Source organism: Lonchura striata, chromosome 11 (genome assembly GCF_050655825.1).
Source record: "Lonchura striata isolate lonStrDom1 chromosome 11, ASM5065582v1, whole genome shotgun sequence".
Lineage (NCBI taxonomy): Eukaryota > Metazoa > Chordata > Aves > Passeriformes > Estrildidae > Lonchura > Lonchura striata.
In genome coordinates, this window is record NC_140713.1 from 23531382 (window position 1) to 23553245 (window position 21864).

The 21864-nt window shown below is 50.0% G+C and overlaps 1 protein-coding gene across 2 annotated transcripts; it reads right to left on the reverse strand.

Moving 5' to 3' along the window:
- KLHDC4 (kelch domain containing 4) lies at nucleotides 1-21082 on the reverse strand. 2 transcript variants are annotated; one of them, XM_085589945.1, is made up of 13 exons: nucleotides 20438-20580; nucleotides 20287-20405; nucleotides 19250-19341; nucleotides 18383-18461; nucleotides 17382-17480; nucleotides 15147-15283; nucleotides 9794-9886; nucleotides 9267-9426; nucleotides 4763-4844; nucleotides 2797-3005; nucleotides 1315-1726; nucleotides 779-901; nucleotides 1-510 (listed from the first exon to the last, which is right to left on the reverse strand). In XM_085589945.1, the coding sequence occupies exons 2-13, from the start codon at nucleotides 20383-20385 to the stop codon at nucleotides 326-328; spliced, it is 1770 nt and encodes a 589-aa protein (XP_085446071.1). In that variant the 5' UTR covers nucleotides 20386-20405; nucleotides 20438-20580; the 3' UTR covers nucleotides 1-325. The 2 variants fall into 2 exon arrangements, with proteins under 2 accessions (XP_085446071.1, XP_021382616.2); XM_021526941.4 differs by having other exon boundaries at nucleotides 20287-21082.
- Nucleotides 21083-21864: the final 782 nt, after the last annotated feature.

Sequence of the window (21864 nt, forward strand, 5' to 3'; positions counted from 1 at the left end):
TATAACCAAGTGAGTTTATTGCAGGAACGCCTGGCCCCAGTCAGGAATCTGGGAGAGTGAACCATTGTCATGTGCACAGTTTGTCTACACAGACCCCAGACAACTTTGGAACAACAAAGTCAGTCTTGTACAGCCCAGGACAATCAGAACAAGTGCTTGGACAGCAATCCTGCTCCTCAGGAGCCTCCCACAGCATTCCCAGGAGTACCAGCAGACCCAGAGCATCCATCCAGGATGGTCAGCCCAGAGCTGGGAAAAGCTGGAGCCAGCATGGACGTTGGGCTGACCACTGCTCCCAGCACCTTCCTTCACTCCTGGAGCAGCCTCAGGACATCTGGATGGCATCTTCATGGAAAGTCTTGGCCATGGCATGAGCCACCTTGAGCACCTTCTTGTCCTTGGCCTCGGGGCCCATGTGGCCACGGGCCAGCCTGAGCCAGTACTGCTCTGTCCTGGCCACGTAGTGGGGCTGGGCCTCCCCAGGCTGCACTGCTGGGTGCTGCTGCTCCCCTGGGCAAAGAGAGGGACAGAGAGGTCACACACAGCTCACCAGGGCCACAGCAGCCAGCCCATGTGGGGCTGAACAGAACAGCCTGAAAAAATCTACCAGCAAGCAGGAAAATGTCTCTTTTATTCCAAGAGCAATGTGTTAGGAAAGCTGCTTCTGCTGGAAAACTCACCTGGATGCAAGGGAGACCTTCCAGGCTGGCAGCAGAACCAGGCACTGCACTAAACCCCACTTTAGATTAGTATGGAGACAGCATTTATTAATAATTACCTTCCTCATCTTCACTCTCCTCTTCAGAGATCTCCTCTTCTTCTTCCTCCCCTCCCTCTGCACCTTCCACATCATCATCCTCCTCTTCATCTGACTCTGACTCCTCCAGCCATTCCTGGGTTTCTTTGATGAGAAAGGAAAGAGAAGAGAGGCACAAAGAGAGAATTAGGGTGCAAAGAGAGAACTGAGGTACAAAGAGCTGACCCCAGGTAATGCCCACAAGCTCTGCAGGACCACCCTGAGACAGTGGGGACAGGCAAGAGCATCCCTGTTCCTTGGAGCAGTGGCACAGCAGGATTCCCAGGATGGCTCATGCCACCACAGCTCTGTTCACAGCTCTTGGATTTCCACAGGGCAGAGCTGACTCTACAGTGACCCCAAAGCTCTGAGCCACACAGGTAAGACACTTTTTCCTCTCCAGGGAACACCTCCACTCAAAGGCTCTCCACCACCCCGAGAAAACACCAGAGTTGTTTTATTTTCCTCACTGCTGCTGCCCTGAGGGCACAGGGAGAGCTCCCAGCAGCAGAGCTTACTTGGATCCATCTCCAGCAGCACCTTCCACTGCTCCATCCTGTGCAGGTCGATGCTGTGCAGGTCACTGAGGGTCACCTGGCGGTCGCCCACCTCGAACATGCCCCCGTACACGTAGAGGACCCCGTGCTTCACTGCCACCATGGCACTGGAGCGTGGGCACGGCTCCACTGCCTGGCCCAGGGCTCCACCTTCTTCCTCCTCATCCTCCTCTTCTGAGCCAGACCTGTCCTTGTCTTCTGCAGCTCCAGGGATCAGCTGCTTGATGGTCATGACGGTGCCATCTTCTGCCACCACCTCCTTGACGATCTCCAGGGGACCCTGGGGAGGTGGCAGCTGCAGCTCCTCCCCTCCAGCAGCCTCTGCCTCGGCCTGTCTGCCACGCCTGCGCTTCCTCCTCTCTGCTTTTGGGCCCTGAGAACAGGAATGACAGGAGGTTTCCTGGGAATTGCGTGCAGTTCATGCAGACGGCACGGAGGGAAGGAGCAATTCCTATTTGTCATCACAATTTAAAGTCTCAAGTGATCAGTGCAATTCCTCCTACAGCATGAGCTTCTCCCAGCCTAAACCAAGGAACAGTGAAGATCCTGGAGAATCCAGGGTGTGGAATTGCCTCCTCTGTTAAAAGAGGAGCAGCTCTCCTGCTCCCAGGTGCCACAAACACACAGAGGCCACTGTTGTGTGGCAAGGGAAAGTAACCCACATTTCCTGAAATCACAACAATTGCTGGGTGCTAAATTACAGCCCATTACCAGGCAGCACTCCAGGTCTTGGAAGAACTCTCTGAAAGGGCTGGAAAACAATCCGTTTGGGAAGGCTGAAGCAACCAGCTGAATGGCTGTTTGCCTGTTATTATGGGATTGACTTCTCCATTTGGAGAACAAAGCCAGGAAGGGGCAGGGGGAAGGAGAAGCTGCACCAGGTTTGCACTTCTCTTGGCCTGTGAGAGTGGTTCAAACACAATCAAAGAGCTGAGCTGAGCTCTGAAGCTCTTGGAGACAAGGTTAATATTTCATCTCTTCTGGTAGCTCATCAGCACTGGGGAGAAAAGGGAGGGGTTTGATCCCAAAATCTTTTCACAGCAGCTCTGAATGAACTCCTCTCATGTCAGATTCATCTGGCCTGGAGAGAGCTTTCAGCAAAACACCAGAAATATGTTTTCAAGCTGCTTTGCTTCATTTTGTATTCCACAATAATGGGGCAGCCTGATTCCAGGAGGAGAGGGATCGCTCAGGTGCAATGAGCTACCAGAAATACAGGATTCCTTCCAAGAGAGAAAAATCCTTGTTCCATCCCTGGAAATGTCCAAGGACAGCTTGGAGCAACCTGGACTCATGGAAGGTGTCCCTGCCCATGGCAGGGGTGGAATGAGAGAATCTTTAGGGTCCCTTCCCACCCAAACAATCTGTGAAATCTCAAAGAGGCCAAACCAGGCATAAAGGACGTGCCAGGTGATGAAATGACTGAATTGTTTCACCCCAGACCTTGAGCTGGGCAGGGAACCAGCGGTTCTTCCCGATGTCATAGAAATAAATGTCATTGAAGAAGTCCCCCTCGATGCTCTCCTCCTCCTCCTCATCGTGCACCCCCCCAAAAAGGAGGCAGCGGTTGTTCGGAGCAGTGGCCACGGCAAAGCCAGACCTGGGGCTGGGTTTCACTCCAGAGGGGCTGAGGCGACTCCAGCTCCACCTGTCTGCAATGGAAAGAACAAATGTGAGCACCAGCAGAAGAGATTCCTGCTTGGCTCATGTATTCCAAGGTCTCTCAGAATTCCAGCAAGGAAATCTGGTGCTTTGTGAAGGCTCAGCTAGAACAGAGGCTGGGCAGAGTCACAGAATAAAGCAGGGATTTATTAAAGGCTCTCCTCCATGGATCCACCTTGGGCAGCACAAAAGCCCAGTCAGGGCTGCACCCAAGATGAACCAAAATGGTCCCAAAAGAAACCCAAGATGAACCAAAATGGACCCAAAATGAACCCAAGGTGAACCAAAATGGTCCCAAAATGCACGAGCGCTCCCGGGGGCTCTCCCTGGGATCAGTTCTGCTCCATTGGCACCTTGGAGTTCATTGTCCCATTCCAGCTCCAGCCCATCAGTCCCACCCTGCTTGTTTTTCTCTCTCCAGCCCACGCTGTTTGTGCTCCTGGGCTGAGGTTTGGATCATTTGTCCTTGGTGCCCAGCTGGAGCAGGAATTGTTTTGTCTCCCTGCTCTGTGCACAGAGCTCAGCATCCCCTCATGTGAAGCTCAGAAATACACACTAAAGCAGCACAGAATGTGAAAAATAGAAAAGCTAAACCTGAGGCATCAGTTCTGTGCCCTGTTTTGGATATTCTCATGGCAGGGTGTTCTCATCTTCAGGGTATTTCCAGAGCAGGGAGACTCTAAAGTGTCTGCACCTTTACTGGAGGGTGGAGTTCAGACAAGGCCTGATGCAGCCTTCAAGCACCAAAAAACATCCCTCAGTTATCCCATGGAGCCCTCCCACCTTCCATCAGCTCTCTCCACCTCTTCTGCCACCCTGCACCGCTGCCTTACCCCCAAAAATAAACACAGATCATCCCAAAAAGCCCCAACCAGGCTTTAAAAGAGGGCTCAGCAGCAGGACAAGACTTGTGCTCTATCCCTCTGCTTTTCTCCAATCCCTTCTACTCTGACTTCAGAGCAAATCCCTGAAATGCAGGGGAGAAGCACTGCCAGGCCCTGTGCTTCTGAAGGAACTGCAATTCCAGCAAGATAAAACTATAAACAGGAATAATGCAAACAGGGCCTGGAGTGCAGACAGTGCTGGTGACCAACTCTCCTCCCCAAACCCCATCCCAGACAGTCAAGTTTGGCGAAATCAATCACAATTTTAACATTCTAAAAATTCAGCTCCAAGAAAATTGTCCCACTGCCCGAGTCAAGGAGAAAATCTCCTAAGGAAAGTGATGGAATTCCTATTCCAATCCAAGATAACCAAAGAACGACCATGGATCAATCTGTCCCACAAGGATTGTAGCCCATGGAATGGGTCCAGCCTGGAGAAGGGAAAGACCTGAGTGATATTCCCTGTCCTTATCTCAATCCATGAGTCCCCCACTGGATTTTCTCTCCCTTCTCCAGCTGAGGAGGGAGGGATGGAGCAGCTTTAGCAGGTCCCTGGCATCCACCCAGGAATACCCCACCACAGGAGAATTCTGCAATCCCCAAGATTTTCTGTTGTGCACAGCAAAGCACTGATCAAAATGTCCCAGAAACAAGAATTTGGAAATGTTGTTTTAATTCCTTCCCACATACAAACTGACCAAAAAAAAAAAAAAATATCACTAAAATCTCTTTTCCTGGATTTCTTCCTGAGCCAATACTGGGACAACACAAAAGTTATCACTGAGAGGGGAATTAGATTCCAGGTTTTTTGGTGTGTTATTCTAATGAAGGGAGAGGATTTGCATTCCCAGGGCAGTGCTCACCTTCTTCCTTGCCTGCCCCTTCAGCCTTCAGCAGGAACATATCCGTGTGCAGGGTGCCTTTGTCCACATCCTTCTTGATCCTCTGCAGGGAAGGAAAACACAGGGATGCTCAGGGAAACAGAGGGGATCCAACTGGAAATGCAAACGCTGGGACTGGGCAAGGAGAGGCCACTCTGGAGCATCAGGGAGCTCCAAACCGTGGGATTCAAAGCAGGGATACTCCCTGCGATGTGCCAAAATCCCTGCCTGTGGCAGCAGGAAGGGCTCTCCAGGCTGCAGCACGGATTTCTGGGGATTTGTGACTGCATGGAGACTATGGGATGCAGGAATTTTTGCACTCAGAGCAGAATAAATTGTCACGGGGGATTAAAACCAGCTGGTTTGCAAGCAAAGGAAGGGTGGGCAGCACTGAGGAAACAGAAGAGCCAAGGTCCTGCCTTTGACTCTGCCCAGAGAGGACCAGGTGCTCTCAGGGGCTGATGTAACTCCTGTAAAAGGAGCAGATTCCCACTCCCCAGTGGAAAATGAGAACTTTCCAGGGCTTGCAAGGCCTTCTAAGATTCTGCCCTGGATGTTGGGCAGCTCTGACCTGCAATGACCTCACGTGGCCCACCTCTGTGACCAGCCCAGGCTGGGGGTCCCTGACACCCCCCTGAGCCAGCAGAGGTGACAGCATTGTCCCCTGCAGCTGGCCGTGTGGGGTCATTCAGCTTTGCCACATGTCTCACACAGCCCTGAGCAACAGGTTCATCCTCCTAAACAGGAGCAGAAACTCCACTCCCATCCCTGCAAAAGGCAGCAGCAAGGACAAAAGGTGAAAGCTCAGCAGAAGCCATGAAACGCCTGATTTTCAGTGTGAATTCCCTGCTCCTCTCCCTGGAAGCTCTGGATTCCAGTGCTCATGGCAACAGCAGCATCCCAAGGCAGCTCTGTGCCACACCACCACAGGAGCTGTGTTAATAATGTCATTATCCAGCCATCCTTCATGCACAGCTCCCTTGTCATTCCCTTCCTCCTGGGATGAGGAACTCTGCTCCCAGGATGCCACCAGTGCATCCCACCAGTGCATCCCACCAGTGCATCCCACCAGTGCATGCCAGCCCTCAGGAAGATGAGCTCTATGGAGACTACAGGATGCAGGGATTTTGGCACCCAGAGAAGAGAAATGAATTGTCACAGGGCATTAAAACCAATTGGGTCCAGCCCTCTCCTGCTGCACACCTGCACCTGGCAGGTTTTGTTGTTGCTGGTATCCAATGCTGGTATCCTGGGACTGATGCTCAGTTCTTAGGGAAAAGAGAGGGAATTGTGCTCCAGGCACTGCACAACTCCACCCAGGTGAAGTGTGAGGAGCACAGCACTGCATGAGAGGCAAGAGAGCAAACACAGAGAGCAGCTGTGTGGAAAATTCACATTCCCTTCTCCTGAAAAGCTCCCTGTAGTAAACACACTGCGTGTGCAACATGACAAAGCTCCCTGGGCTCAGAAAACCCTGCTGAGGTGGAGTGGGAGTCAGTCTTTGTTGTCACAGGCACTTCCAGCTGCTGGAGAGATCCATCCCCTCCCAGCCAGGACAAGGCAGCCCTGAGGAAATCGTTCCATCACTCACAAGAGGTTCCTGCTCCCCTCCTGTCCTTGGTGCTTTCCAGCTCCAGGTGTTTTGTTTTCCAGCATGAACCTGGATGTGCACAGTGGCCAGCCTGTGGTTTGCACATGCAGGTACAGTGGGGAGCTACAAGAGCTTTACAGGCACCAGCTGAAAATTCCAACTCTGCTGCCAGGCTGCAAAGCAACTGAGGCACAGAGAGCTTGGGAAGTGCAAGTGGGATTCTCCACGTGCTAAATCTGCCTGATAAGAGATCAACAGCGTTCAAAAACACCCAAACAGCAAAAGAGTTCAGCAGGCAGAGCTACAGAGGGAACCAGTCCCACCAGACCTTACAATTCAGGCATTTCCACATCTCCCAGCAGAATCCACTTCAGCTTTGTGACAACTGCCACTTAAAAAAAACCCAAAACAACAAGATCCCCACACCCCAGCCATCTCTGGCATCCCAAAGCCCTGCCCAGATATAACTCCAGCCCTCCCCTGGCCTGTAAGCTGCACCTGCAAGGTGGAGCAGCAGCAGCTCCAGCCCCTCTGTTGCCTAGCAATGGAGAGGCCTCGGTGCTTCAGACAGCCCAAAATGCAGCTCGCTGCAGCAAGCCCCATCCCCAGCACAGCAAAGGGCTGAGGACATCTTTAGGATCTGCAGGAGAGCAGGTCTGAGCTCCTCTGGCCATCTGGGGTCTGTTCTAGGCAGAGCTGGCAGCACCCACAACACCCCCTTCAGTGGGAGATGACAGAAATTGTCTTTATCATCTCCAGGCTGCTGCTGAAACAGGAACAGAGACACCTTTGTGCTGAGAATCCTTCCAAATATCAGCCATCAGCATCTCAAGGCAGTCACACACAGGGTTGGAAAACTCCTTTTTCACCATGTGCAGCCTGGTTTGCTCAGGAAAATCCACAGCAAAGGTGTATGGGGACCAAGGTGCTGGCCCCGACTCTGCAAGTCCTGCAGTGCCTCAGAAAGTCACTCCATCTTTTCTGCCTCTACTTCCCCAGCCAGGAAAGAGAATTTTAATTAGGTCCCATGAAAGGAATTCAGCCCTGGACTGACATGTTACTGAGAAGAGATTCTCACATCACTTCTGCAAGTTCAGGAAATCAAAGCAGGCCCCAAAATTCTCTTTCTGCCTTCATCACAGGACAGCAGCCCTGCCATGTCACCACCCTGCTCCAGCAATGTGACAGCCAAATTACGTCCCTGTTCAAAAAGAAGAGCTATTATGATTTTCCTCCCCTCTTCCCCTCAAAATTTCCCATCCCAAGTGTGATTTAGTCCTGCCTCTCCTTGAAATATTCTGCATTTGATGAATGGTGCTTTGCTTGGTTATTTGCCTGGTTTCAGATGTAGAAATGTCTTCAAACTCCCCAAAATGTCTTCATAGCAGCCCTGACTGGAGTATCTGCCCCTGTAACTGGAGACAAGGAATAAGTCTTCTCTTGTAGCTGCCCAACTCCAATTAAGTATTGTTTTCTCCATGTCTACCTTCTCCCAAGAGTATCCCAGGCAAACACATTTTCTGCACTTCAAAGCAAACCCAGACACTCAGCTCCACAATCAGCTCTAAGTGAAGACACAATGAGAATTAAATAGCCACACATTAACGGAATTGGGTCTCTCCTAGAGGGGCCATAGCCTGCTGAATTGAATTTTCAGGAGCATGCTGAAGGCTGCAGAGGAAATTCTGTTCAGAGCTTTGGTCAGTTTGTGCCACAATCAGAGAAGCACACAGAGCTCTCTGCATGACAAAGGAAGGAGATTTTTAACATCTATGGAAAATGCCTTGTTTTAATGGAATGTCTGCTTTGCTTTCATGGAGTGTCTGTTTTCCAAGCTGTTTTCCAAGCTGAGAGAACTTCCCCCAGCTCCCATCCTTGCCCAGTGCCCTGCCAAAGGCTGAGGACAGCTTTGCATTCCCCCATCCCTTCTCCTTCACCTTCATCAGCTCCCACCAACCCGGAGCAGCAGTGGAACAGAACCAACTGCAAACACATGAGACTTTTACATTTCCATGGGGCACCTGGAGCCCAGCTGCTGCTTCCAGGAGAGCTCCACACCTAGCAGGGCGTGCAGGCTCCCTCCCCACCCTCAGCAGTGAGGACACAGCACAGGGAAGAGGACAAAGCCCTCTCAGGTGGAGAAGGCTCAGTGTCCTTACTGCTGCTGAATCCAAGGCACATCTGATGAGGCAGAGCCCAAAGCTCAGGCCCTGAGGAGGCACAAATGCTTCTAAATATACAGAGAGACCAACTCCCTTCTCTCCCCTCTCCCTGCTTCCCTCCTTTGTTCATGTTGTCCCCTCAGAAGAACAAGGCGTCCTCCTCCCCTGCTGCCTTTCCACGGCAGCAGCAGGATCTGGGGCCTCTGCCTGCATTCCCAACATGAAAAGGTTTTGCAGGAGCCTTCTGCTCAATGAAACACTTCCCTCCTGCTGCCCAGCATGGACACAGGGATACCTGCTCAGTGAGGAATGTGCTCTCTGGTACAAAATTCCCAGGATTAACGGAGCAAGGAGCAGAGCTGAGGGAGCCTGGTGCTTGTCAAAAGTCTTTTTTGGCTTATTGAGTTTTCTCCCTCACCTCTGCCACTGATGGCACAAAATAAAAGTCTCCTGGCAACTGCTGCTTTTAACCTGCAAGTGCTGAAGCACAAAGGAATACCTGAGAATGCTTTAAGTTGCCAAAAAAGTGTCATTTCTCCCAGTTGCTTATTCCTCCCTCACTGACATCAATTCCTTCTGTTGGATTAGAACAGCAGGGAAAATAGAGAAATCATCTGAACCAAGATTAGCCCCTCAATCAGCAGAACTGCATGAAAAAAAGGCAGAAAGAGAAGATGCCTCTCTTGGTTGCCAGCCTGTGGACAACCCCTGCCTCAGCACAGATGTCCCCTACCTGTTTGGAGTAGCCCCCATAGATGATGATGTTGCCCTCAGGGGTGGGAGTCATTTGACAGCCAGACCTTGGAGCAGGCCCCATCCCTGCAGGAGCCAGCTTGCTCCAGGTGAAGGAGTCCAGGTTGAAGGCATACACATCGTTGTAGTAGATGAAATCTCTGCAGAGAGCACATGGGCACAGCACATTTTGTGATGGGGACACTCAGGACACGATAAAACAGCATTTCAGAGCTCTGCTCACAGCCCCCACCCCTACAAGACAAGGATCTGACAAGATTCAGAGGCCAAGAGTGCTGGACTGAGCTTTGGCTACAAGGATGGGCAGCTGCTTCAGTGCTACAATGATTTCTCCCACACCTGAAGACTTTAAATCAAGATCCCTTGTCTTTCTAACACAAAAAATCCAGTTCAGTCCCAGTCCTGCTGAGGATAATCCTCCCATCAACACCCAGATTTCTGTTACTGGCAAAATTTTGCTGCCTTTTTTAAGGAGGACTCAAACTCCCAGCCACCCCAGCAACCCACCTTGCACTCTCATGGAACCCTCCAAAGATGATCAGCTGCCTTTTGCACACAACCATCCGATGTCCACTTCGTCCAGAGGGCCCCCCTGGTGCCCTGAAACACAAAGAAATTCCATTTATCAGCAAAATCTCCTGTCCTGGTAGTGCCTCAGGCCATTTTTATTGAGGCTATTGGCAGCTGAGCTGGTTGAGCTCAGCCTCTCCTGGAAATTTGAACCATTGGGAACGTGGTTGCCTCAATCCGTGTCTGCTTTTCCCCAGGACAGGATGGGTGCTCTTCCAGGAAATCTTGGGACTGCAGCACAGGCAGTTCTATTCCTAGAGATAAACCACCCTACCAGCACCCAGAGTCTTCTCAGTGATGACTCAGGAGCTGATTCTTCAGGAGGGTTTAATGAGCAGCACTTGACAATTGCAGGGAAGACACTCCAAACGGAGATGTTTTCTCCAAGCACCAAGAGACAAAGCCTGGCTCTGACATCCCCATCCCTCCCTCAGTGTCTCAGGAAACCAACAACACCTTCACTCATCCACCTGCAGTTTGGGTATGACACCAAACCAGTGAAAACACTTCATGAATTACCCAGATTTCCTCAAGAACAAAGGCACACTGCAGCAAAACAAGTCATCATTATCCCACTGAAGGAGGGCAGGGATAGATGGGATGTTAGGAAGGAATTCTTCCTGACACAGGGTGCCCAGAGAAGCTGTGGCTGCCCCTGGATCCCTGAAGAGTCCAAGGCCAGGCTGGGATGATGGAAGGTGTCTCTGCCCATGGAGGGAGAGGAATGGGATAGGATTTAAAGTCCCTTCTAACCCAACACACTCAAAAGCGGCCACACATTCCTGTTCTGCTCTTCCAAGCTTTCCTGACTTTTCTGTTAAATGTGCAGCTTCCATTTCCAGGAAGAAGCAACACCCCTTCCATCTGTCCCATCCAAAAGGCTCCCAAAGAGCTGGGCAGCTGGACACCACCCCAACATGGATTCACCCTCCTTCTTCCACCTTCCTCCACAGCATCACATGAAAAACAACAAAAACAACCCCAGCAACTTTCCAACACAGCCAACTCTAGGCCAAGGAGGGTTTGCTCTGTGTGTTCTCTGCCCCCATGGATGAATCCATCCCATTTTCCCTCACTGGGGAGTCTCCTAAAGCTCCCAGCCGGCACCACTGAGCCCAGCAAGACTCCTCCAACAAGCAGCCCTAAGGTGTGGAAGTGATTGCACAATCAGGGCCTAAATAAACAAAGTTGAAAACAGCAGCAAAACCTAAAGCCACAACCCCCTGGCCACACTTGTGGAGTGGCAGCAGGGAGCTGGGAATGTGGTGATGGATTTCTGTGGAGAGAGAAAATGAGGGCCCTTATTCACCATGGAAAATGACAACCTCACCCTGGTGATAATGAGAAACTCCACCAGAACAGCAGCGTTTGAGGAAGACTGAATTAATATTGATTGCTTGGACTCTTTATTCTAACTGAGAGGAGGTTTTTCCAAGCATTTACTGGATCTTTAAGTATCACCCTGCAGAACAGCACCTCTGGTATTAATTTCATCAAGACCTGAAATCATTATTTTCTCTTGCTGTAACAAAGCTCCTGTGTCATTATTCCAAAAGATGGCACTTTTTAAATCATCTTTTCATTTTTTTAAGGAGAGAATGAATTAAACCCAACATGAGCTCTAAAATCCTCTTCTCAGAGAATATCTTGTGCCTTGTTTCTCAAACAGGTTTCCTCTGAGTTCAAAATCAATAAAAGTTTATTCATTGATGTGTTTTATTAAAGCTCCCACCAACGTAGATTTAACTCCAAGGCACAAATGGCAGAGTCAGGCAGGACTGGCAGTGATGCAGAACCTCATTCCCACTCCAGGAGGATCTTCCTGGAACTTCTTTCCCAAGCACAAACTCTCCCCTTTTACCTGTTTCAGTACTCCTGGTCCCAAAGAAACATTTTGGAAATGGTTTCCCAGACTCTGTGATTAATGCTCTATTTCATGGGGTTGACACCAGAAGGCAGACATGTAGGAGGGAGCTGTAAATTCTCCTGACTTTTTTTAAAAATAGATTAAAAACTCTGGCTAAGGACTGGCTTTACACATGTGCAGCATGAGGCTGATCTGAGTTGCTCCATAAGGAATTTTCTTTTGCCTGTGGAGTTACTCTGGGACTTGAAGTAACAAACCAGAGCTGGGTTCAGCCCCCAGATTCATGAATTACTTGTCCCAGTGCCTACAGGCTGCAGGAGTTGCCTCTTCATCCACAGGATGCTCAGGTGAAGCTTGGGAATGCTCAGTAATAATAAAAGTGGGGATGAAGAGAACATTCCATCACAGGGGCACTTGAGGACAGAGCACTTTTATCCTGCAGAGGAACTGAACTCAGGATTTGTGCTGTTTTACACCAGTGGCACACACAGATTCTGTCCCCTCGTGTCTGCATGCTCAGGTGGAAACAGAGAAGGGAAAACACAACTGGCACAGAGGCCAAAATTCTCAATTCCAACTCCTTGCAAAGTCAATCCACAGTTGTACACCTGCATCCTGATCTGCCAAAGAACAAACTCATTTCTGGGCTGACAAGCTACTTGATTTACACCAAAACACCCTTTTCTTTAAGCACCTTCTACCTGGTGTGGCAGGACCTGATCTTTCTGGTGAGCAAGGAGAGGCAAACATCAGACCCAGCTCTGTGCTGGGCCATCCTCCACTGCAGGGACTGCTCCAGTTAAACAGAGACTGGTGAAACTGGGAAATTTACAGCACCACATCCCACCAAATCCTACAGGAAATATCACCAGCATTCCAGAATTTTGGTGAAGGGAGCTGCAGAGGAGGGATGTGGCAATTGCCAAGCACAAGCCCCAAGGATGCTCCCTGTCTCTCCCTGAGGGAGGGCACTGGGACTCACAGAGCAGACTGGGAATGTTCTCTCTGGGAAGAAATGAGGCAATTAGGTTAAAATATTGCTGCTCCAAGGCAGGGTAACAAACAGTTCATGGACTGAGGAAACCTCGTGCATCACACACAAGATAAGGTGGCTGCACTAAGTCAAAGTCAGCTGCTGGCACGGCTTCTAACGGGCTGGGATTTGCTGGGTTTGGATCATCTTTGTGCATGCAAAATGCAAGGAAACACAGCTAAATCTTGCTAAATTTAGCAACTTTTAACTCTGTCAGGCAGCCTGACACCACTGTGCTCTGTGCCAGGAGAAAATGGAGCTGCACTTCCCCAGCACAGGGAAGTTTTCAGAGCTAGTCAAGGTTTTCTCTTCCCAAGTGTTTCAAAATCAAGCTCACAGCACCAGGATGGTTTGTGGCAGAATTGTAGGCCAGGAAGGACATCATCATTGTCTGGAATCTGAGCTGGGGAGCTGGAATAACCAGATTTCCTAGAATTTCATGCTTTTATCACAGCAGGGTCATTTTGGACAAACCAACACATCAAACCCACCTGGAATGGGGCACTCGTGATCCTTCCCATGGGAAGAGAAATAGAAACTTTGCCTCTCTTGTCCAGATATTAATAATTCATTAATAATTAATTTTATTACTTTATTATTCACACTAAACTGACGTTTTCTAAACCCCACACTAATCTGTTCCCCATGTCTGTCACCTGGCATTTATTCAGGTAACACTGGCAGCACATTGGATATATAGAATAATTCCTTGGTGTGTGCGAAGGCTCTTGGTGCCAGAGATGGTTCCCCACCATGATCCCAACAAATGGGAAATGCTGAAGGAGGTGAGGTGCAGCAGGTGTCATGACCAGAGTTTTAAAAGAACCAGGATAAAATCCCTTGTAGAAGCCAACATTCACTTCTACCCTTTCCTGTTCCCCTTTCCAAGCAGCCTCCTGACCAAGATGCTGTATGGAAAAGCAAAGAGGCAGCAGAAATCTGCATTTTTGTGCTCAGCCAGGTCAGCATTTAAACAAAGCCATTCCCTCCCTTTGCCTCATTAATGCAGCTCCAGGAGCAGCCCAAGATTGGGGAGGGGATGTGCTTTGCCTGATTCCAACACTGGGACCAGGGCACGGGTGTTCCCAAAACTCCAGCAGGGCTGAAGGACAGAGGACCACTCAAACCAGGCAGGAAGCTCAAAGGGAGCAGACTCCAAATTCCCACTTGTCAGGCACTAGCAATGCTCCCACTTTGCAGGGAGAGGGGAAAAGGTGAGACAGGCACAGTGGGTCCCTGGCTCCATCCCTGCACAGCTCATCCCACAGCAGCCTCAGCTACTGTGCAAGGAGAGGCAGGCACAGCTAACACACCCCACAGCCTCTAACAGGGTGAAAAGGGATCAACCTGGCCAGATTTGGTGTTCCCACCTGAAGGAAGAACATGGAGCTCCTAAGTGATCAAAAGCTGCTGCTTTTCTCAGTGCACTTTGAGGGTGATCTGGAGGCACCCAAAGCTGTGTCCTGGGTACAAGACAATCCCAAATCCAAGAGGAAGCCAATGGCAAACTCAGACCCAAAGCCAATCTCCTGCCTCACAGTCCACTGGATGTCACTAGAATCTCCTCTCATGCAAATACAAACAGGAGCAGCCAAAGCAAGGAGCCAAAGGTTAAAGAAACATCAACACAGGATTTTGGGCCAGATCCACTGAAAATATTTACACTTTCACTCCTGTCAAAAACTTTTGGCACCTGTTTCCTTTGACAGGCCTGAATTACTGGCTTGTTTATCCCAAGGAATATCAAGGCAGCAAATGGCAGGAGTGAAGCTGGGTAGATACAAACTGGCTTGTCCAGTGGTGTCTTCTGTGGCAAGCACATTTCTCTCCCTCTCAGGATTTTTCATAGAGGCGCACAAAGAGACATGAAAGAGAAAACAATTTCTATTTCTGCTCCTTGTTTTTCCAATATAGAATGTGTTTAGAGAATTGTTTACCTGGGGTGATTGCTTGGTTGGATTCTGGTGAGGATTGTTTGAGCCTGATGGCCAATCCAACCCACCTGTGTGTGAACTCATGAGTTGTGTCAGTCATAGAAAGTAGTATGTAGTTTTAATATCCTCCTTTTATATAGAATATCAATGTATTTTAGCATAGTTATAATAAAGAAATAATTCAGCCCTCTGAATTGAGTCAGACATCATCATTTCTTCCCATTGGATTCACCTGCATTTACAATAGTCTTCTTCACCCCTTTGAGCACAGGCACCTCTGTATTTAAGGGAGAGCTGGGAAACCATAGCACTGAACCAGGAACCAAACTTGGATCACACCAGCACAGCTCCTCACGAGGCCAACACCAAAGAGTCACTGAACACCAGGACCTCAGGGATCAGAAATCCAAATTTCTTGGCAAAAGAACGGTTCAGGCACGAGGGCCCAGCACTTACTTGATCTGTTCCCAGGTCTTGGTGGCCAAATGCAGGACCCAGAGATCTTTGTAGTGGTAGAACTGCTCCCCGTTGGGAGAGGCAAACTCCCCCCCGAAGATCCAGAGCTGCCCCCCAGCCGTGGGCACCACAGCTGCCTGCAGGACAAGGCACAGCTGGGTCAGAGCAGGATCCCAGGCCAGGCACAGGACCTCCCCTGTCAAACACACACCTCCAAGTCCCAGGGAACAGCAGCAGCTCTCTGGGGCTGAAGGAAGGAGAATTTGCAGAATTAAAAGTGTTTAGCACATCTTCTCTAGAGCAAGGGAAAGCTGGACTAAAAGCTGGGCTCTTCCCACCTCCTGCAGGAAGTTCAAAGTTTCCTAGGAAACATCTTGCGATTAATGTAACAAAAACTGTTCAACTCTCTCTGTTCAAAACCAAACAAAAGAAATAAAACAAAACAAAAAAACAAAAAAACAAAACAGAAAACTGAAATACAGAAGGAACTATGCAGCATTTGGACAAGAGGAAAGACTGCTACTGCTTTGATTGTGTCATAGCAGAGAGGGTTTTTTGTTTGGGTTTTTTTTTTTTTTTTTCTCTTGCACAGAGCAGCACCAAAACACCTCTGGCGTGCAGGGAGAAGAGCAAGACTCCACTAAAGTTATCTGTGTTAGGACCAAGAAAGAAGGAAGGAATCCCAAGAAGGAAATGCTGGGGCTGAGCAAATTTCAATTTGTGTTTTCTCCAGGGTACCCATCACAGTTCAACACTGGGATAATGATCTCTTTCCTTTCAAGGCTTCATTCCCTGACTGTCTCTCCCAGCAAAAAAAAAAAAAAAAAAAATATTTTTAGCCCCACACAGGACCATGCCCTGCTATAAACCAGCCCAAACATGAAATTATTAAATAAGAAAATCCAGGGTGTGCTTTGAGGCAGGATTTGTAGGAACATGAAGTTACCTAAACAAAGGGGATGTGTGCCTGAATTCCATGGGCATCCAGTGCTTAAAAGCTTAAAGGAAAGGTTTATGCAACAGCCTGCTCATACTTGTGGGTGAACTTTCCAAGAGCTGGCTTGAAATTCATGACAAAACCAAACCTTCTTCCTTGAACAATTGCCAAAACCTGCCCATAGCTCCTCTCACCTCAACTCCAACAGTGGATTGTGTGTCAGAGACCAGGGATGACAAATAAAAGTAAAAACATGCACCTGGCACCCACAGACACACTTCTATTTAACTCTGAGCTATGCATTAAATATAAAGCCACAAGGAAGACAAACCAGTCAGCTGATGAGGCTGAACTGTCTCCTGTGAAACCATAATTAATTATCAGACAGAAACACTGCTGAAACAGGACTCCTCGATTTATTGTTGTTGTAATCCAGCTGCAGCTCCTGAGCTGCTCCCTTTGGACTGAGCTGCTCGACAGCCACCTGCTGGCTGCTGGAATGTGGCCTCTGAAACCAAGCTCTATTTCAAACAACACAAAGTAGCCCAAAAATCAAGGCAGAATCTTTCAATTCAAGGATACACAGCTCACAGCTGTGGCACTTAAGAATTTTACAAAGGGATATGAACCTAACTGGGGTGCTGGATATTACCAGGGAGCTTTGGGATGGGTGGGAAAAGGACATTCACTCACTGGCTGCAGCAGGTAAGAAAATCTATCAGCTGCTGAGGGCCAAAGACCTCAAAATACAAAAAATACTAGTCTTTGGTCCAGGTTGTACCGTGCAGGTGTTCACATGAAGTAAACAACCCCAAATTCCTCATCCTCACAAGCAGCCAGTGACCTGGATTTGCAGAGGTGGAGAAGAGCCCAAGTGCTCCCTGCTGGCAGCAGTGGATGCTCATGGATGAGGGCTGTGGCCATGAAGGGAACAATGGACTTTGGTCAAATTCCAGTTTGAAAATTCAGGGCCCCCTGGGATTATGGATTTGAGCTGGTCCTTGTAGAATGCAGCAAAGAGAATTCATTTCTGAGGAAGAATCTCCCCCTTGGCTCTGCTTGAGTTCTGCCATATCAACAGATACAGCCCCAAATCTTCATTCCACACCAAACACTGCCAGAGGACACCCAGTGACCAGAGCACCTTGGACAGAAAAGGTGAAGTGACACCACTGGCAGCCCATTAGGAGGAAAACAAAGACAGGCAAAAAACCCTCAGGAGCTGAAAAAATCCAAAGCCTCATCCCAAATCACCTTCAGAACAATCCCAGCTGCTGCTCTGGCAGCCAGAGCTTTACCTGGTGAGCACAACGCCTCGGGGGTGGGTTGGGGATGTCCAGTTTGGCCCAGCTGTTCTTCCTGATGTGGTAAATGTACAGGTCATTGTACAGGTAGGTCTGTGAGACAGGGAGAGGAAAGAGCAGCTCAGCTCAGCTCAGCTCAGCTCAGCTCAGCTCAGCTCAGCTCAGCTCAGCCCAGCTCAGCTCAGCTCAGCTCAGCCCAGCCCAGCCCAGCCCAGCCCTGCACAGGGGATTTGGGGTGAAGATTGCAAAGCACAACCTCCTCAAAGGGCAGGGAAGGAGGACAATGAGCTCCTGAACTGCACTGGGAGGCAGCAACTCCTCCACTAGGCTGGAATGTTCCTTCCCAAACCCTTGGTGACAGCTTGAAATATGAGGACTTAAAAACCTGGAGCTTTACACAGATGTTCAGGTTAAAGCTGCTCAGAGCAAAGAACAGCTCCAGGTGGTATAAAAAGCAGATTTAGTTCAGTTCAACACACTGGGTAACTCTGAGGTGGCCAAATATCACTGCCAGGCTGGAGTTTTCCAGAGCAGTTTGTCTCCAGGAGCAAAATAACCACTTGCAACCTGCAGAAATTCAGGAAAAAGAGTATATTCCTGAGTGCAATAATTTGCTGCTGCCCCCATCTCCAAGACAGCCAGCAGCAAAGGTGCAGAAATATCTTGTTTTGAGAAGTGCAAGAGATTCTTCACCAGTTATCCCAAATGAGGGGCAGATATGGCTACAATTAAGTCTGGAGAAATTATGAAGGCCTGAAATATTGATGCTGAGACAATCACTCTGACTCCTTAATGGGTTCCAGCGTGTCTCCTTCCTGCCAACTGCTCAGCCATGAGACAGAGCCATGGCAGAATTAAAAGGCTATTTTGCTCTCATTCAGGGACAAATACATATTTTATGACTCTGCCTTGAATTTCCCTTCAAATGAGACCCGTGCAAATTACAGGAAAAGGAGGGAGGGGGGAGATAAAGAAGAAAATGAAGTATACATTACTTTTTGGCCATTGAAATATTCACCTCCAAAAAGGATCAGCTCGTCTCTCTCAGGGTGAGCACAAAGAGAGCAGTTCAGCCTGAAAGAAAAGAGGATGAAAATAAAAAAGATGTGGAAGTCCTTAAAACCTTGAATCTTGGAGCCTTTAACTCAGGCACCAGCACCTCTGCCCTCCAGCCCCAAAGGTCTCTCCATCATCTGCCAAATTACCCTGCTGTGATGTTCACCCCAGGGCTAAAAACTTCTCCAAAGAAATTAATTTCTTCCAAAACTTCCAGCAAGATGAATGGGGCACTGTCTGAGAGGCTCTCCTATTTCAGGAGCACACGTTACTCTGTGATTTAACTCCCCCTTTGACGTGAGCTCCTGAATTTTAATGCCGGGATGGCAGGAACAAAAATTACTTTTATGAGGGCACAGAACTCTGGGCTGTCTCCTTTCCATTTATCTGTGTCATTATTCTGCACTTGCTGCTGGTCGCTGCTCTCCTGAACACCCCAAGTTTGTGAACCCCACTTAACAAAGTGGTTTTTACCTCATGACACGTCCTTTTAGCCTCTGAATTCCTTCAGCCCTCTAGTCCAAACCCAAAACTTCCTCTTCACTCTCATTTTTCCTTAAAGCTGTGAAATCTAACCCTGCTTTGCCTCTTTTGTGCTGATGTAATGGTTAAAAAATGGATTTTGATGCCCAAAACCAGGCTTTTGGTCTCTTTTTAACCATGAATTCAGTATTCCAGGTGTTTAGTAACTCCAGATATCAGCTGTACCTTCCACTCTTGGGAAATAACTTTACATAAAGAAATTACATTAAAAGCACTCCCAGCTGCTCTACAAGTGGCAGCCAAAACCTCACACAAGCTCTCACCTGGGTGAGGGGGGTGGGCAAGATGACTCAATTACTTGGGTCTTTTTAGCATCCAAATTCTGGAATTCTGCTATCAGGGCTTCAAGATCCTCCTGGAAAGAAAAGGCCAGACATGAGCAGCTTGACATGCAGAGAAACCAGCACTCACTCCCACAGTTTCCCTTTCTTTAGAGAAAAATAACTGCCCAAATATAACTGGAAACTTTTATATCCAGTGTATCTTTATTCCCTTTCAACTTCACTCAATTAAAACCAAAATCTGCCCCCCAAAGCTGCTGACAGACCAAGGGCAGGAGCGGGATTGCAGCAATGGGAGATTCTGAGCCTTGTCTCTCCCACCACCCCACTTCAGGTCACTTTGCTGAAGGTGTGCTCCAAGCAGAGATTTCCAAAGCCTGGGAATTTTGCAGCATGGAACCAGCTCTCCTTGCAGCCAGGAGACTCCAAAGGGGCACCTTCCAAGCCTTGGAGCTTTAAATTAGGCCATTAACAGCACGTTTTACCAGGGAAAAGTCACTGTTTTGAGGCTTAAACACAAGCAGCCCCTCTAAGAGTGGAAGAAACAGAGGTTCTCATTTGCTTTTAGGACCAGGAGAAAAGGATGAAGGGGATGAAAAGCAAGAAGGAGCCTTAACTTGTGCTTTCCTCTCCTTCTTTTACACCTGCTGTCACACACAAGGGATCAGAGGGATTTAAGCAGAATTCTGCTCGGAATCAGAGAATGAGGGACCTTAAATCTCACCCATGGGCAGGGACACCTTCCACCAGCCCAGCCTGCTCCAAGCCCCGTCCAACCTGGCCTGGGACACTCCCAGGGATGCAGGAGCATCCCTGAAACCCAGCTTCAAGGAGGTTTGGACAGAGCTCATGGTGGGATTGCTGTGGTACCTTCGCAGGGCCGGCAGCTGGACTGGATGATCCATGTGGGTCCCTTCCAGCCCATTACATCCTTCCCTTTCCCTGGGCAGCCCAAATTCCCTTTGGATCCGCTCCTTGCTGCCATCGCTGTCCTGAACCTTCCCGCTGCCCCCAGTCACCTCCTCCTTCTTGGCTCTGCGGGACACCTTCTTCTCCATCTTCGCCAGCGTCTTCTCGGCGCCTTTCCCCTTCTTGTCGCGCTTCCCCTTCTTCCCCATGGCAGAGGGGCCGGGGTACCCCGGGATTCCAGCGGGATCGCACCGAGATACGCCGGGATTCCAGCGGGATCGCAGCGGGACCGGGTCGGGATCACACCGGGATACCCCGGGATCTCAGCGGGACGAGCCGGGATAACCCGGGATCACACCGGGATACCCCGGGATTGCAGCAGGATCACGCCGGGCCGGGATACCCCGGGATCACACCGGGATATCCCAGGATCACACCGGGATCATACCGGGCCGGGATGCCCCAGGATCACAGCGGGACTGCAGCGGGATCACAGCGGGATACCCCGGGATCAGACCGGGATTGCAGCGGGATCACGCCGGGCCGGGATACCCTCGGATCACGTCGGGATCACAGCGGAATCACGCCGGGATACCCCGGGATTGGAGCAGGATCACGCCGGGCCGGGATCACACCGGGATAACCCGGGATTGCAGCGGGATGAGCCGGGATCACGTCGGGATCACACCGGGATACCCCGGGATTGCAGCAGGACCACGCTGGGCCGGGATACCCCGGGATCAGACCGGGATACCCCAGGATCACACCGGGATACCCCGGGATCAGACCGGGATCAGACCGGGATCAGACCGGGCTCATGCCGTGCCGGGATACCACGGAATCAGACCGGGATACCCCGGGATCAGACCGGGATCAGACCGGGAGCACGCCGTGCCGGGACACCCCGGAACAGCCGGCCCCGCGGCAGCGCCCCCTGCCGGCCCGGAGGGCTGATGGCGGCCGGCCGCGCTGCGGGAGCGCTGAGGGAGCGCTCCGCGGGCCGCGGCCGCTGCCAGCCGGCGTCAGGAGCCCCGCAGCGCCGGGGAAAGGGGTTCATGCAGCCCCGCACTCCGGCCGGCACAGCCCTGGCGCGGCTCGGACGCGCTGCGGTTGATGCCCGCCCTGAGGAGAACGTGGAGCCCACAAAATGGCCCCCTCCCCTCACACAAAATGGCCCCCCCTCAGGGGAGGCGAGGACACGGCCCAGGGCAGGGGCAGGCTCTGTTCGGTGGGGCCCAGCGTCATGAATGAAAATCTGTCCAGCCAAATTAAAGTGAAAAAAATATATATTTTTTGCAGTCAAATTCTGTCTAGCCAGACACAAGGAAAGAACAGAGCCGAGCGCGGGGTCGGCCCTGGGTGTGCAACAAGGAGTCAGCCTCAGCAGAGGTTTTCCTCTGTGCCCACACACCTCCATCCTGGCACAAGCGGGTTTTATAGGGAAAATTCCACCTGAGGCCAAGAGTTCAGCAATCAGTCTTTTCTTCCATTCAGAGTCCATAGGTTAATGAGATTTTCTTTTTTTTGGTGATGAATAAGAACAATTCAGTGTCCAGAGTTGGTGAATCCCTTGATGAAATTTATGGGAACGCTGCATTCACATGGATCTGCCCAAGGATTTCCATGAAAGCCATCTCGGGTAGTTTATGATCAGTTTATGATCAGCGCCTGGGCATCCCCGTATCTCT